This window comes from Pelmatolapia mariae, linkage group LG3_W (genome assembly GCF_036321145.2).
Source record: "Pelmatolapia mariae isolate MD_Pm_ZW linkage group LG3_W, Pm_UMD_F_2, whole genome shotgun sequence".
Classification (NCBI taxonomy): Eukaryota; Metazoa; Chordata; class Actinopteri; order Cichliformes; family Cichlidae; genus Pelmatolapia; species Pelmatolapia mariae.
The window spans coordinates 29,881,104-29,898,596 of NC_086229.1; the positions used below are offsets into that span (position 1 = coordinate 29,881,104).

General features: G+C 43.8%; 1 protein-coding gene across 1 annotated transcript; it reads right to left on the reverse strand.

Moving 5' to 3' along the window:
* Positions 1-411: 411 nt before the first annotated feature.
* LOC134621840 (E3 ubiquitin-protein ligase TRIM21-like) lies at positions 412-2,285 on the reverse strand. Its single transcript, XM_063467973.1, has one exon. The coding sequence runs from the start codon at positions 2,101-2,103 to the stop codon at positions 412-414; it is 1,692 nt and encodes a 563-aa protein (XP_063324043.1). The 5' UTR covers positions 2,104-2,285.
* Between the last annotated feature and the right edge of the window lie 15,208 nt (positions 2,286-17,493).

A 17,493-nucleotide genomic window follows, 5' to 3' on the forward strand; every position in this document is an offset into this window, starting at 1 on the left:
CTGCCGGGGATTCCCATGATGCATTGAGTTTTTCCTTTCCAGTCACCTTTCTCACTCACTTTGTGTTAATAGACCTCTCTGCATCGAATCATATCTGTTATTAATCTCTGTCTCTCTTCCACAGCATGTCTTTATCCTGTTTTCCTTCTTTCACCCCAACCGGTCGCAGCAGATGGCCCCGCCCCTCCCTGAGCCTGGTTCTGCCGGAGGTTTCTTCCTGTTAAAAGGGAGTTTTTCCTTCCCACTGTCGCCAAAGTGCTTGCTCATAGGGGGTCATATGATTGTTGGGTTTTTCTCTGTATTTATTATTGTGCGATCTACTGTACAATATAAAGCGCCTTGAGGCGACTTTTGTTGTGATTTGGCGCTATATAAATAAAATTGAATTGAATTGAATTGAATCAAATAAAATCAGTCATTGTTCGACTCAGTTTGATTGACAGGACAGATGATCAGAGGTGCAGAGTTTTTACCACCATCGTTAGGACTGGGACAGAAGAATGGGTGGAGTTTGTGAGTGAAGGAGCAGCCAGTAAAGGAGTAGATCAGAGCTGCAGCACCTACATCATAAAAGGAGACCAGACCCTCCTCATAATCCACAAACACCCCCACCTTCTCAGGACCAGGATGAAGACAGAGGGGGACTGGAGGGGAAGCACGAGCACTGTACTTATTTCCATTTCTCAGCCTCACAGTCCAGAAACCATCCTGAGGACTCGCTGTGATTTTTCCCTTCCTGTTGATCGACTCTGTGGCCACTCCTAAATCCCACTCAGTCTTTCCTTTAACCTGAACCTCAAAGTAAAATCTGCCTGAAGAGAAACTCTGCTCTCCTAAAACACAAGGACACAGAGAAAATCTCTCTGGGTTGTCTGGAAGTTTCTTCTTCACATCACCACAGTACACTTGTTTTCCATCATCAGACAGGAAGAGCCAGGAATTTGCTGTATCAGGATCCAGAGTCACATCCACCTCATACTGCTGCACCCTCTGCAGCTCAGCCTCAAACAGCTTCTTCTTCATGAGTTTCCTGATTGTGTCCTCCAGCTGAGCCACAGCTCTCCCCACAGTCTCCTCATATGATGGTGGATGAACTCTGACCTCTGTCCAGTCCTTGGTGGGTGGAGCAGCTTTCAGGGAGGAGAAGCTTTGGAGTAGGTGGAGGTGGTCTTCAGAGCGTGAGAGCTGCTCCACCTCAGAGCTTCTCTCCATCAGCTCAGAGATTTCCTGTTCCAGATCTTTGATGAGACCTTCAGCCTGTTTCTCTGTAGTTTCCTGTTTGTCTTCGATCTCCTTCGTGAGCTCCTTCAGGCGTCTCTCAACAGACTCCATCAGAGCAGTGAAGACCTGAACACCTTCTGCTTTCTGTCTGTCTGCAGCACCTTTACTCATCTTCACCGACTCTGTGATCTCCTGAATCTTCAGTCGTCTCTTCTGGATCATCTGCTGAATCTCAGCCTCTGTCTTCTCCAGCTCTGCCTTCTTTCCTTCATATTCTTCTCTCAGAGGAACAAACTCGTGGTTCTTGTGGTCTAAAACAGAGCAGAGCACGCAGACACATGTCTGGTCGGTCTTACAGAATAGCTCCAGAAGTTTATCGTGCTTCGTACACATCCTGCCTTCCAGGTTCTCCACAGCATCAATCAGCTGATGTCTTTTCAGACGTTTCACTGTCAGATGAGGCTCCAGGTGAGTCTGACAGTAGGAGGTCTGACACACCAGGCAGGACTTCAGGGCCTTCAGTCTGGTTCCAGTGCAGACGTCACAGGGAACTTCTCCTGGTTTGGCAGCTTGTTGCTCTGAGCTGCTGCTGCTGGCTTTCTGCTGAGCTTCACGTCTGAACTGAGCAACCATCTCAGAGATGAAGGTGTTGACCCTCAGCTGAGGTCTAGTGTAGAAAGTCTCTTTACACATGGGACACTGACAGCTCTGATTCATGTCCCAGTGCTGACTGATGCAGGTTTTGCAGAAGTTGTGTCCACATGATGTAGTGACTGGATCAGTGAACACATCCAGACAGATGGAGCACAGAAACTGATCTTCAGATCGCAGATTGCTGGCAGCAGACATGTCTGCACTCTGAGGGAGAAAGAAAAGAAACATTTGATTCAAAATTCACTTTAAATTTCATTTTTAAAAAGAGAGAAACAAGCGTCAGTAGTCTGAGGAGCTTGGAAAGAAAAGCGTCTGGACTTCTTTGAGTTTCTTGAAGACGTTTCATCAGAGAAGCTTCTTCAGTTCTCAGAGTAACTGGTGGAGACCCAGCAACACACTCAGACACAAACTGGTTCATCCCAAACACAAACTTAACATCGTCGTGTCTGCTGTACAGTGCAGCATCCAGATGAACAGGATCAACTTTGGGGATGAAGATAAATACAGTCATTAAAAAGATGTGAAATTGTTTCTCTGACTGTTTTACAGAAGCTCCAAGATTCATCCAGATCATTTGTATACTTGAATAAATCAGTTTGTTGGATATATTCCATCAATTACTGTGAAGTAAACTTTGACCTTGTTGGTGACTAAATACTTCTTATTGTAAGTCCAGATCAACGAGCCATTAATATTAAGCAGTGACTGTTCCAATAGAAGTGACAGTGAGGAGGACAATGAATCATAAACCTCAGAAATGTGTTATTAACTGTTTGATCCAGTATATTAATGGCATTTATGAGAACATGTTTATTCAGTGGTGTCTGTATATTTGGTCCATTTGTGCGTCATTAAAAACTGTCCTGTTTTCTCTCACAGATACTGGAACATAGGGCTGGGCGATATGGCCTAAAATCCATCCCATCCATCCATTCGCTTCCGCTTATCCTTTCCAGGGTCGCGGGGGGCGCTGGAGCCTATCCCAGCTGTCATAGGGCGAGAGGCGGGGTACACCCTGGACAGGTCGCCAGTCTGTCACAGGGCCAACACACAGGGACAGACAACCATTCACGCTCACATTCACTCACACATTCACATCTAGTGACAATTTGGATTATCCAATTAACCTATCCCCTCAAACTGCATGTCTTTGGACGGTGGGAGGAAGCCGGAGTACCCGGAGGGAACCCACGCAAACACGGGGAGAACATGCAAACTCCACACAGAAAGACGCCGGCCTGATGGTGGTATTGAACTCAGGACCTTCTTGCTGTGCGGCAACAGTGCTAACCATCGTGCCACCGTGCCTAAAATCCATATCGCGATATAATTTGAAGCACATGCGGTAACGATATATATCACAATATATTCTTTTCTTCTATATAACGTATTTTCAACACTATAAGGCACACTTAAAATCCTTTAATTTTCTCAAAAATCGAAAGTGTGCCTTATGTATGAATTCTGGTTGTGCTTACTGACCTCGAACCGATTTTGGTGCGCAGAAATCTGTTAAAAAATGTTTTGATGGATTGTCAGAGCATTACGGCTGCCGTAGTAAGGAGCTTCGCGGAGTAATCTGGGTTCAAAACTCCGTCCGCTTCAGGTCCCAAAGTCAATTGTCCTGCTGTGAGGACAATTAAAGTGTGGCCAGAGGGGACAGACGCAGTGCTCCAGGACAGATTTAAAAACACAGACTGGAATATATTCACCAACACAGACCTGGACCAGTACTTCTCATCTGTACTGGATTACATCTCCGAAACCACAGACAGTGTCACCACCCAGAAACGGATCACCATGTACCCCAACCAGAAGCCTTGGATGAACCGGGATGTTCGTCTCCTCCTGAAGGCCTGCAACACTGCTTTTAGGTCAGGAGATGCACACGCCTACAGTACAGCCAGGGCTAATCTAAAGAAGGGCATCAAAAAAGCCAAACACCATTACAAAAAGAAGGTAGAAGAACACTTCTCCAACTCCAACCCCCGACACATGTGGCAAGGACTCCAGACCATTACAGACTACAGGACCACCAAAACCTCCCCCGCATCCTCTGATGTCTCCTTCCTCAACGAGCTCAACAACTTTTATGCTCGTTTTGAGCGAGGGAACCCCACAACCACAACCAAAACAGACATGACGCCAGACCACCAACCTCTGACTCTCTCCCCCACCGATGTAGGAGCGGTGCTGAGCAGGATCAATGTCCACAAGGCTGCAGGTCCTGATGGCATCCCCGGGCGTGTTCTCAGAGCTTGTTCTGGGGAGCTTGCAGGAGTGCTCACAGACATATTCAACCTGTCCTTGGCCCACGCTGTGGTACCGGCCTGCTTCAAATCCACCTCCATCATCCCGATACCCAAAAACTCCAACCCATCTAGCCTCAATGACTACCGCCCAGTAGCACTCACCCCCATCATCACTAAGTGCTTAGAGCAGCTGGTCTTAGCACACTTCAAATCCTGTCTCCCCCCCACCCTGGACCCCCACCAATTTGCATACCGCCAGAACAGGAGCACAGAGGATGCAGTCTCCATCGCACTGCACTCTGTCCTCTCACACCTGGACAACAACAACACCTACGCCAGAATGCTGTTTATGGTGCATTGGTGGTTCTTGGTGTCCGGGGCTGGGCGGGCGCTCAGGTATGCACCAGCTCACTCCCGGTGGCTACTTGGCGGGGCCTGGTGCCTGTCGCTCGGTCAGGCCTCTTCCGGGGCAAAGGGGGCTCTCGGTTCACTCTGGCACAGCTGGCTGCCGGCAGAGCCGGCGGGCACGCCAGTGCAGCCCCCTCTGGCTTCTGCTCCGTGGCTACTGGGTGACCCCTTGTCTGGGGATCTCCTCAGCCCTTCCCAGGAGGGTGGCACGGATGCCCCTCCGGTGGTACTCCTTGGGCTCTCGCACTCTGGGGCCTCTGGATGTCTGGAGCCTGGATCTCCTCCATGCCTGCTTCATGCCCTGGGGGACGGGGCTATGGGCCTCCACACCCTCTAGCAGACCGTTACATGGGGAAACCTTTTGTATACAAGCGCGTTGATCCACACAGGTGTGCACACGGGTGTTCACTGTTCGTAGACATAAACTACACCTTTCTTAGCTGCTACTTCAAAGCACATTGTGCGCTGTCTGTCCTGCGTGCTGCACAACAACTTTCAATATTTAGTATTTACTGCTGTTCACACTTAGCTAGATTAACATGATGGTGTTGTGTTTAGCATGTTGCTTTGTTTTTGTTTGGTTTTTTTTGCTTGTCTTCTCTTCTTTGTCTCTCAACAGGTGATCCAGGAGATTTTTTTTTTCTTCTCTTTGTCTTTGTAAGTGCCCTTTCTCACTGTCCCTTTTCCCTTCTGTTTTTCTTTTCCTTCCTCTCTTTCTTTCTCCCTTTCCTATCCCCCAGTCATGTCTGTCCCATCTGTAACAACTGAAAATAAAATAAATAATAACAACAAAGTTTGATCAAATGGACCAATACGGCAATGCCATGATGATCCATTTGGCAAAATAAATCCATTTGGTATCCTTGTTGGTCTTCAGACAACAATTCTGACGGCTAAAGAACCAAATGGGACAGACAAAAAAAAAAAAGAAAAAAAAAAGAAAAAAAAGAAAAAAAAGAATGCTGTTTATAGACTTCAGTTCAGCATTCAATACAATCCACCCCTCACAACTCATCAGGAAACTGACAGACCTGGGCATCAGTTCCCTCATCTGCAAATGGTTACTGGACTTCCTGACCAACCGCCCCCAACATGTCCGGCTGGATAACCGCTGCTCATCAACAATCACAATGAACACCGGTGTACCACAAGGCTGTGTGATGAGCCCTTTCCTCTACTCCCTCTTCACCCACGACTGCAGACCTGCTGATGGTTCCAACACCATCATTAAGTTTGCAGATGACACCACGGTGATTGGCCTCATCAGTGACAACGATGAGACCGCCTACAGGGAGGAGGTGGATTGTCTGGCTGAGTGGTGCAACAGAAACAACCTGCTGCTTAACACTGAGAAGACCAAGGAGCTCATCGTGGACTACAGGAGGAATGCTGACCCACATCCACCCATCCACATTAAGGGGACGGCTGTGGAGCGTGTCAGCAGCTTCAAGTTCCTGGGTGTCCACATCTCCGAGGATCTCATCTGGACGACCAACTGCTCCAAGCTGGTCAAGAAGGCTCACCAGCGCCTCTTCTTCTTGAGGACTCTGAGGAGGAACCACCTGTCCTCAGACATCCTGGTGAACTTCTACCGCTGCACCATCGAGAGCATCCTGACCAACTGTATAACAGTCTGGTACGGGAACTGCTCCGCCTCGGACCGGAAGGCGTTGCAGAGGGTCGTGAAAACTGCCCAGCGCATCGCCGGAGCACCACTTCCTGCCATACAGGATATCTACAGGAAGTGGTGTCTGAAAAGGGCTGGGAAAATCATCAAAGACCCCAGTCACCCATCACATAGACTCTTCACCCTCCTGCCCTCTGGGAGGCGCTACAGGAGCCTCCGGACTAAGACCACCAGGTACCGGAACAGCTTCTTTCCTACAGCTGTCAGACTCCTGAACTCTGCCTCCTGACATCTGACCCACGTTAAACTCATGGACTGAACATACACACACCCACAACCACCTACACACACACACAATGGACAACCGTACCCTCAAACACACAATAATAACATGGACTGAACCACCACTCACAACCACTAGCACTTTATATAGCCTCTGTAGAAATTATCCACATATCTCACTTATCTTAACTGCACTACTGTATAGTTCTGTGTAATAATCATTCTGTACATACAATAATTTTTAATCCTACAACTGTTTATAACTTGCATAGTTCATATTTCTGTATAGTTTTTTTTATTTCATATTTATATCCAGTGTTGGGACTGACGCGTTATTAAGTAACGCGTTACAGTAACTACGTTATTATTGTGGTAACGAGCACGGTAACTAGTTATTATGCCAAAACCAGGAACGCGTTACTCGTTACTGGGATTTAGATAGGCTCGTTACTCGTTACTTCGTGTGGTGGATATCGCGGAGCTTCCACAGATTCCATAACATTAGCAAGTGGTGGAGGCCAGCAGGTGGATGAAGGAAAAGGGAGGCAAGAGGAGAGACCCGAAGCGGCCGCCGGTCCGCGTGTCAGGTGAACTGAACTTCAGGTAAGAAGTTATGACCTGCAGTCTATCTGAGTCAGATATAAACCAAGTTTAGGTGGAGTTTATTTTCGGTATGCTGACATTTTCGTACTGCGTGCTAGCTAGCATGACGGAGTTTCTATACAGCTGGGTGGGTGCTATGTTACTGATGTTGAACTTTATTTTGTTCATACGGTTAATTATTAGAGTTGCCAACCGTCCCCTAAAAAACAGAATCGTCTCGTATTCAGAGAAAATATTACGCGTTTCGTACTGAGGTGAAAAGGAACACAGTTTGTCCCGGACTTCAGCTACAATGAAAAAGACACAAAGCTGAAGCTGCACAGCTGCCTCTTCTTCTCTCATTCTCTCCCCCCTCCCTCTCCCGTTTCTACTTCAATCACGAAACTGATCAATGATCAGCTGATCGGCTTTTCTGTCTTGTTTGTTTATCGCCCACTTTGCGCCAGAAAGAGGAAACCAGCGGATGTCGCGTTAAACAACAGCAGTACGTTTAAGCTTGATCAGCTGTTGTTAGAATTTATTTAATATTAATTTCTAGTATCAGCTGATGTTTGCTGGAGCCACAGCTGTAAAGCTGCTGGTCATGATATCGGTTTGGTTATCTGGTGAGAGGGAAACATGAAGATGAAACCAGGAGATGTCCTTACTGAATCATCAGAGCTGAACAGGTGATGGAGAAACAGGTTTACCTTTTAGGTGACATGAATGAGTTGAAGGGAAGTTATGAACTGTTTCTGAGAGACAAATAACACCAGCATCCTTTTCTAAGTAGCTGACAGCTGGTAACTGTGCAGGGGCGGGTCTAGCAAAGTGTTGCCAGGGGGCCAGGTAGGGCATTAACAGGGAAAGGGGGGGACAAGGAAATACTTTTCTTTATTATTCTCATTTAAAATGTCTCGCTTTTAAAAAAATAATTATCTGAGTCTTACAACAAACGATTGATAGATTGATACATATATACCATCAGAACAGTGTACATCACTGTCACAACAGTGTTTATTTTCATTCAAAGGCTTTATGATTTTTCCTATAATGGTGGGCCGGTCTCTAGTCAAAATGCCCGGGACGATTGTTTTGTCCCAGTCCAGCTCTGTATGCAGCTCATCTGCAGTCTGGTGTTACCTACATCTTCCTATTCAGAAGGCAGAATTTCCAAGTTCTGAGTACAATCAAAAGCACCACGACTGCAGTTTTTGTGTTGGATGTAAAAAGCAGGCTAGAATCATGGCGGTGGTCAACGACGGTCCAGGCGTGGGATTTCTCTCGTGGAAATGTGCACATTATTTTTTCCTTTCTGTTGGTAGGTGGCACAGTGCACTTGTGGCAAGTAAGCAAGCTAGAAGACTGACAATCTGGCTGGGTATCCAGTTACGGAAGCAACACATTAACAAGAGAATTCTGAGTAAAACCAAAGTTACTTTCCCTAGTAACTAGTTACTCTGAAAGTAACGAGTAACTTGAAGTAACTGAGTTACTTTTTTAGAGAAGTAACTAGTAATGTAACTAAGTTACTAATTTAAAGTAACTTACCCAACACTGTTTATATCCTGTTCACAGCCTGTACATAGCTTGTACTCACTACAGCCTGTACATACTTATAGAATATTCATAACATACTTCATACCGTGTACATTATAACATACCATAATAGACCCATTTCTGTAATATACTTACATATCTATATTATTGCTAATATATATTGTAATATATCTATATCACGGCTAAAGCACTTTCTGGATGGATGCAAACTGCATTTCGTTGCCCTGTACCTGTGCATGTGCAATGACAATAAAGTTGAATTCTATTCTATTCTATTCAAACGAACACTGAGAGCTAAAAACGGTCTAAATTCTTTCATCTTTTATAAAATCATCAGCGTTGCTGCTTTATCGGGTGTAACAATTAAGTTTAACATCCAGGCATCCATGAAAACAGAATTTATTAAATTTAACAGAGTTAGAAGTTAACAGGAAGTTAGCTCGCTAGTTTACACCTAAACATGACATACCATATTCTGACTGACTGAGAGATTTTTGAAACAAATTAAAACGTACAGCTCTGCTACCACTTCCAACATAAATGAAGACAGAAAACTAAACAGCAGTGGCATTTGCAGGGTTACTGAAGTTGAAGTACCTGGAATATAATGTTGTGCTACGTGATTGCTAGCGACACAGCTATGTTAGCATAACATTAGCACAGTGAAGCTGGAGGATGAACGCCAACTTTTTTCCACTCGATAAAAGTTAACGTAAGGGATTCTGGTGGTCAGGGACAAATGCAATCGCATAGCAGGATGATATACATGGGACAAACTTCAGTCAGGAGAACAACTGAGATTATTCATCCAAAACACAAGGTTAGTTATTAATATACTGCAACAACATGGGAATAGAACAGCTGCGAGACAATTCAACTTTAATGAATCAATGTTACTGAAGTGGAGGAAGCGCAGTTTTTGGCTTTCCCCATATTTCAAACGTGCTTCATCTCTTTGCTATGACTGTCACCCGGCATAATTTGCAGATGATAATGGTTGTAGCCGCTGCGATGCTTTCGACCAAAACAGGCGCAGCTTGATGACATCATCAACATGCGCTATCGCGATAGAGCAGTATAGTTAAGATCTCTATCGTTGACTAAATTTATATCGTTTCTATCGCCCACCCCTACTGGAACATCCTCACAAACTCAGGATATGGAAGAAGATGAACTTTTCCAGTCACTCGCTGGGATACATCATTCAATTATTCTGGATCCTCAGAAAACATTGATTTATTTTTGTATTTCATATATTTGTTTGTCCAAATCAAAGATTTATGTTAATTGGGGTAGAAGCCACCATGATAAAGCCTGTGTGTGAAAATGAGATCAGTGAATTTTGTTGATCAAAATCACATTTAAGGAGGAATTCTGTCTCCAGTTTGTTTAAATAAGCTTTGGGATTAAACACCATCATCTATGTTTGTGTCTGATGACATGTTTGATCCAGTTCAGCTTGAATATCACAGCTGATGTGTGAACTCTGACATATTTAAAGCCTCGATTATCAGGATGATTTAAACACATCTGTTTAAATAATGAGATTTATGTTTCCACACAAAGTTATAAAGTGCAGCATCGACTGTTTTCTGAATGATTCAGGAACATCTGTGACTCTTACAGGATACACTAAGTCAGATAATCTCTCTTTGTAAAATGTTTGAATGACTTTATGAAGTACTGACCAAAATCTGCTGGTTTACAGTATCAAAGGCTTTATATCAATAAAGAATAAACAGGTGTTTTCACGTCTGTAATCCTTATGATCAATCAGATCCAGAATCAATCTAATAGGAACAGGAAGTGATGAATAACCAGGAAGTGTGGAGTCAGTCTGAAGTCCAGAGCACAGACTGAGTCCACAGTCCTGAGCAGAGCCACAGTGAGACTGAAGCAGCAGCTCCATGTTCCTGCAGTGGATCTGTGCTTACATGAGCAGATTTCTATGGATCCAGTGTGACTGTGATGAGTCAGCATGAAGTGAACAGAGTGAAGATTTGTGTAGAAACAGGAAGTGTGATCAGCTGCACTCACCACTGTTGCTGAGAGAAACCTGATGGACTCCAGTGAATCTTCTTTTAGAGACAAACAGGACTCTACTGCAGCTCTGCTGCTGCTCTCTCACACTTTCACTTCTGGAAAATGATGTTGAACTTCTTGTTTTTCAAGTGTTGCTCCACCTCTCCCTGCCTCTCCCTTTATCAGCCAGTCTGTACTCAGTGACTGTGTGCAGCGGGTGGGAGGAGTGAGGAGTGGTGTGCGGGTTCACACAGTAATGGCGGCCTCAGGTGATCAGGAGAAACTCACCTGGATTTCCTTTTTCCACAGCAGACTGAGAGCTTCAGGTGGACCCTGAAGGAGGTCTCAGACACAGGTGGTAAAAGTACACACAGTCTGTACTGAAGTAGAAGTACTACTGTTAAAAATACTCCAAGTACTAATTCAACTTCTTTACTGAAGTAAAAGTAAAAAAGTCCTGGCTGTGAAATGTAAGAGAGTAAAAAGAGCTGATTGAAGAACATTTCTAACACATATGTTTATACAAAGCTAACTGAACCATGTGCTGCATCAATGTAATAATAAAATAATATTATTCACTTTATTTCTGTCTAAATTTGAATTCTAATAAATATTCCCAGCTTGAATCAGACAAGTTGAACATGAGCAGAGAAAAAGAAGGAAAATCCAAATATTCCTGTGTTCAGTTTTCTCCATTGTACAGACTGACTGTGCCTCTAAACAGGAACATGAGCAGGAAGAGGCTGAAGTGGATTCAGCAGGTGGAGGATGCCCAACATCAGCTGGAAAGATTTACTGTGACGTTTGTTTGCTGTTTTCGCCTCATGCATGAGAACATCACCAAATAAACTCGAGACAGTTTTTAATATTTTATTGTTCAAGAGCAAAAAGACTGACGGACTGTGTTTAAGGTAAACTCACAAATGTCACACATGAAATATTCAGTGTTTATTTGCTGGTTTGTTGGCAGCAGCTCCTTAAAGTCTGTCATACATCTGTTTGAGCGTCTCCAGTTAATCTGAGCATCAGGCGGCTCAGCTGATCTCTGGTGTGTAGCTGCTGTGCTGCGGTCCCATTCCTCAGTGAAAGTAACAGCAGATCCACATGTTTGAAAAGAAAGCTTTTAAACAGACGAACACACTCAGTAAAGGACAAAGAAATAAGGTGTTAGAGTGAATTGTTAAATGTTTGTCATTTTTATGCTTACCATCCATTTCTACATTGTTTAACTGTAGGATGAAAGGAATTCCACTGTCCCCCTCCCCAGATTCTCGAGGTTCTGGGTGAGGGGCTGTAGTCCTTTATTACAGGCAACATCCTTGTGAAGGTCTTTTTGATGTAAGCTTCCTGCCCAGCAGGAGGTCTCAGCACACACACACACACACACACACACACACACACACACACACACATTCCTACTTACATATGGAAGTTCACACATATACATACAATGCCTTAGAACCATGTGGGCGTTGCTTACTGTGTTTTGTGTGAACTGTCTCTCAATAAAAGGCAGCGAGAGGAGGGTCATTCGTGATGAGCTAAGATACCAACGAGGCCTCCCTTGCGCAAGTAATCATCGATCGACTGTCTTGTTTTCTTTCATGATGAATAAGTCTCTAGAACTAGCGGGGTTTGTGGGAACAGACCCAACATAAAGTAAATAAAGTAAAGAGTAAAAACAGGAGCAACTGAAACAGGCTGCATGCTAGCTGACGCATGAGCACTAGAACTGTTAAACTTAATTGTTATGATTTTAGCAGCGAGTTACATGAAATACTGCATCAAAAAGAACAACACAGCGATCACAGACATGTTTATGCCAACAAACAAACATTAACCCAGAAAAGCCTTTAAAACAACCTGCTGTGGTTTGGAGTAGAGATTCCTGAATTTACCAGGTGCACCTAAAGGCAGCACAATTTAAACCGTAAATAACAATGTAGGTGCGCAAATCCTTTTCAAGCGTCACACCATCAAATGAGCCGGCTTACATTTGTTGCACTTCTACACCAAGTTTTACGCCAGCGTTTCTTTGTTGCTGATTTTTGTTCCACAAACCAAAAGAAAACAAGAATCAACCTTTAATGTGTTTATAGTGTTTCAAGCACTATGACATATCACACACACACATGCTGAGTGTGTCACTGATAAAGCTGTGACACAGCAGCTCACTCAGTCCAGGTAACAGACTCACCTGTTAGCAGCAAGTCTGAGAACCTCCATCCTCAAAGACCCCACATCCCCCCAACACAGACTGTTCACACTTCTTACCTCGAGACGAAGGTTCAGAAGTGTGAAATTCAGAACATCCCGACTCAACAACTCCATCTTCCCCACGGCTATCAGACTCTTGAACAGCTGACCTATTTTAACAGTAATTGTTGCACATCAGATCATCTTTCATATCAAGCTCACACTTAAATTTAGTCTCCTTCATTTATTCATAGTATTTGTATTTTATCTTGTTCTATTTGTATATATTAGCCTGCATCTGTGTGTGGACAGCAAAGAAAGACTTTCATTGCACAGAGAAATGCTTTTCTTTGTATATATATGACAATAAACGCTTTGAAATCTTGAAATGTTTTTCTGATTATTCATGACACTGATTACATCTGAAAGCATCAACAGTCACATGTAGATCTGCTTCATCTTCAGCTCTGTGTTTCATTTTTGTCTGATCTTCTCTGAAGCTTCCTGACAGTCAGCAGCTTTGACCTTTGACCCACATGAAGCTAACATGTGACACAGAGTCAGGACGCTCGTGGATCCATCAGAACAGCAGAAACATGCTTGTGGTCATCATCATTATAAACGTCTAATGTTAGAGAAACAGCTGCAGAACATCTGGCTGAGGTTAGTTAGCTGCTAGCAGAGGAAGGCCAAAGCAAAGCTGCACCTTCATCTTCCTCAGGGCTCAATACACACTAAATACTTTATACTGTATATACACACAGGCTGCTCTTCATCACCAGCTCCTCCTCCTCCTCCTGGTGACCTCACAGTTAAACACACATACCTCAGCTCCTCTTTGACCTCTGCATTTGGTGCCCTCCTCCTCCTGAGACGTGCCAGCATGGCTCAGGCGAGTCTCAGAGCTCATCAACTTATTTCTACATCAGAAACAAACCAGGTGAGCATGTGCAAGACTCTCAGCTGTGGTTTAGTTTGAATAGTGGGAATAATAAAATGACAGTGACCCTCCAAGCCTGCATGAACCCAGCAGAGCTGAGCACCGACTCTGGTCAGGTCTCCAAATTCAGGCTGTCAGATTTATAAAACTGTACAAGTCAGTCTTAATGAGGAAGATCGAATGAATCTGATTTCTGTGGATGGAAATCAGGGTTCCCAGCCTCTTCCTCACAGTGAGGAATACAGATCATTCCCTCAGCACTGGGATGGGAACCTGGAAAAGTTGAACGGGACCATCAGAAGCTCTTTGAATAAATGCAGCTGATCCTCTTCAGTCCTGTAGATCCTGTGGATCCTACAGTCTAAGATCCAGAACTGTCACTAGGATGGTTCAGTCATTTCTCATCAGCTACAATTAGAACACAGAGCTGAGCAAATATAATCAATCACATGCTGTAGAAACTTAGATGTTTCTGTCCTTCAGAAAACATCTGACAAAAAGATCTAAAACTGTGTGAAAAGCAACACTTGTTATTGTCTAAATGTTTGGCCACAGCTGTAGATTACACTACGAGTGTTTGTCAATAATTACATTTAATTTATTCTCTCTTTGTGCAGGTAAACACGATCCAATCTTCTATCTAAATGACTGCTTTGTCTATAAAAAGGTGAAGAGCCCGAGGCCGGTGACAGTCCAGCCGTCCTTTCCCCAAGTACATCCTCACAGCGGCTCACAGGACAAGGCCACACTCCTGTCCTGCCAGAAGAGAAGCTTCAGAGTGTCCGTGCAGTTCAACCACACCTGTCATATTCAGTATGGTGTTCATGCAGTTTGCTACCCAACAGTCACAGCATGTAGTGATACAGTCCCACTGCCTGTTCAGCAAATGCAAACATATGATGAGTTCAAGCGTGTGATGACAAAGGCCTCCCACTGTGGTCATTTCATCATGTTTAGGAGCCTGATCATCCAGCCACACATCTGATCAATGGAGTATTAGTAAAACAGAAAACTAAAGAGGACGTGTGTAACTTTTATCTTTATTTATTTTATACATTTTTCATTGTTAGACATTAGGTTCAATGAAATCATTACAAACAGTTTTGTCAGATTTCTTTCCCTCTTCCATGTGACTGTGTCAGCTTGTCAGCATCTATTTGGGACGAGAATGCAACAGGAAGTAAATGAAAAGTACCAATAAAAGCAGGAGAGGTTCTTATATTACAGAAGAAGAGATTATTTAAAAAACTATCTCAATGCCATAAATGATTTAGGAACCTGAGAGAGGACTTGGTAAAATAAGACGTTCTTATAACTTCACCCTGTGATGGGCCAAGCTGCGACTCTCAGGGATGCTGATGTAGGTACAGAGCATGTGAGAGTGTGGTCCAGTAAATGTCTCTTCTAAAACTAGATGAAGGCACAAGGGGATCAATGTCAAGGTGTGGAGATTCGATATCTTCAGCCTTCAGTGGAGACTCCATTTCTGGCACCAAAACACCTGGGTGGGTATGACGGCCCTGAGCTCTCCCAATCAATGCCCTCAATTTGGATTTGCTGACATCAAGAAGCATGTGTAAATGATTTTCAAAACACAGAAGAGTCAAGAAAAGAAAATCATTGCCATTATTACTCAACTGCCTCATTTTCCTCAGATCTCTGTGGCTCTCTGGTGGGCTGCTGCAGCATCCACAGTTCCCACAGCTGGTTCAGGAAATGCTCGGTCCTAATGGGATGATCATTCCAGACAACAGAGAACAAATCCACCTTGAGACTTGGGAGGAAGGAGTGCTGGGCACAGAAGAGATGAAGAGTATCTGAGATGATGAGAAATCCATCTTCCTCCAAGCTGTGAGTACATCATAATAAATGTGTCACACCTGTCCAAACGTCCCTCCACAGACGCTCAATTCTACATTTGAAAAATACAGAAAAGTTCTCAAAGGTCAATCGAAGACTGACAAAGAACAGCCAAACAGCAATTCAACTGGAGCCAGTCCTGATGAAATAACAATAATGTTCTGTCAGTTTGATCTTAAGAGCTTTAGCACCTCTGGTTGTGCTTTTCCCACTAATAAAGCTTCCACATCCTCTCACAGTGAACATCACCTCAGCAGGCTCTGCACCATATGAGATTTTGAAATAAGTATTCAAACAACAGGCTGACACACTTACAAAAATGATCTAGGCCAATGACATAATTCAATTAAACAGTGTGACAGTTTAAGACAAGAGTGTAAACCACCAGAATACACAATATGATCAAAGTATGTGAAGTGTAGAATTCAACATGCAGATGACAAATAACACTAAGATGTAATAATATTTGTGCTTTATTGGTTTATGCAACTTCCCTCCTAGAGAAGCATCTATGCTGCCAAACGTCACTAAAGAAGACGGCTTTGTTGAAAAGACAAGTGAAAGAAAATTCTGTAATGATAAAAGTATTCAGAGTTACGTTAGTCGTGCAGTGTTGTAATGCAAAAACAAACCTAATCAGTTTATGATTGGTGTCAATGTGCTGCAGGAAATGTGGGCCTTGAATGGAGCACTGAAAGGAGTCAACTAAAATAAAAAATAAAAACTAGCCTTCAGACAAACTGAGGTTAATTCATGAACATGGAAACAAACAAATAAAAAAATGTAGTTTTATTTGTTGTAATTTCATAAACTGTGTGATCATAACTTCCTGATGAGGCTTTGATGGGCTTGTTTCTTGGGGCCTCTAGAAGACTGAGAATCAACCCTGACACGGGTCAGTAAACACATTCTTGACTAATCCCAAAACAGAAAGTTTGACTTGGTTTGGAGTTTGGTTTGGCTTGGATGACACGTTCCCTCTAAGCCTGAAGGGAAAAATAAGGAACACACACATGTAAAGGAAGCACTTAAAACATACGGTTATCCTAATTGGGTGTTTATAAAATGAGCAAAGAGGCACAGAAAAGAAGATCAGACACCAGCGAGGGAGGATCAAAAAGACAGACGCAGCAACATTGTCATCCCCTATGTAGCCGGTGTATCAGAGAAACTCAGGAGAGTTTTCTCCAAGCACAACATCCCAGCAACACACTCAGACACAAACTGGTTCATCTCAAAGACAAAACTCCAAAACACAAACTTAACAACGTGGTGTTTGCTGTACAGTGCAGCGAGGAATGCCCAGACCTCTACATCGGAGAGACCAAACAACCACTTCACAAGCGCATGGCACAACATAGAAGAGCCACCTCCACGAGACAAGACTCAGCAGTCCATCTGCATCTAAAGGTCAAAGGTCACTCTTTCAAGGATGCTAATGTTCACATTTTGGACAGAGAGGACAGATGGTTTGAAAGAGGAGTGAAAGAAGCCATCTATGTCCACTGTGAGCGACCATCTTTGAACAGAGGCGGTGGTTTACGACACCAACTGTCTGCCATCTATAATCCAGTTTTGAGATCCCTTCCCAGACGCCTTAATGCCCACTCACATCCTGGGCCATCTGACCTCAGGAAATCACATGATAGGGTGGGGCCAGGTTTCACAATGAGCTCACCTGAAACCCTGGCTGATTGTGACCTACATCCATTTTCACACCTTGGCTCATGTGATTAGAGTCAAAGGAGTTTGCAAAGTGATTAGAGGATCATCAGGGGGTCCTTTGTCCCTCTTTAGGGGGGAAACTCCCACTGGGTTTAAATCTGGGACTCTCCACCATTTGACCTTAGAACTGAAGAAGCTTCTCGGATGAGAAGTGAAACGTCTTC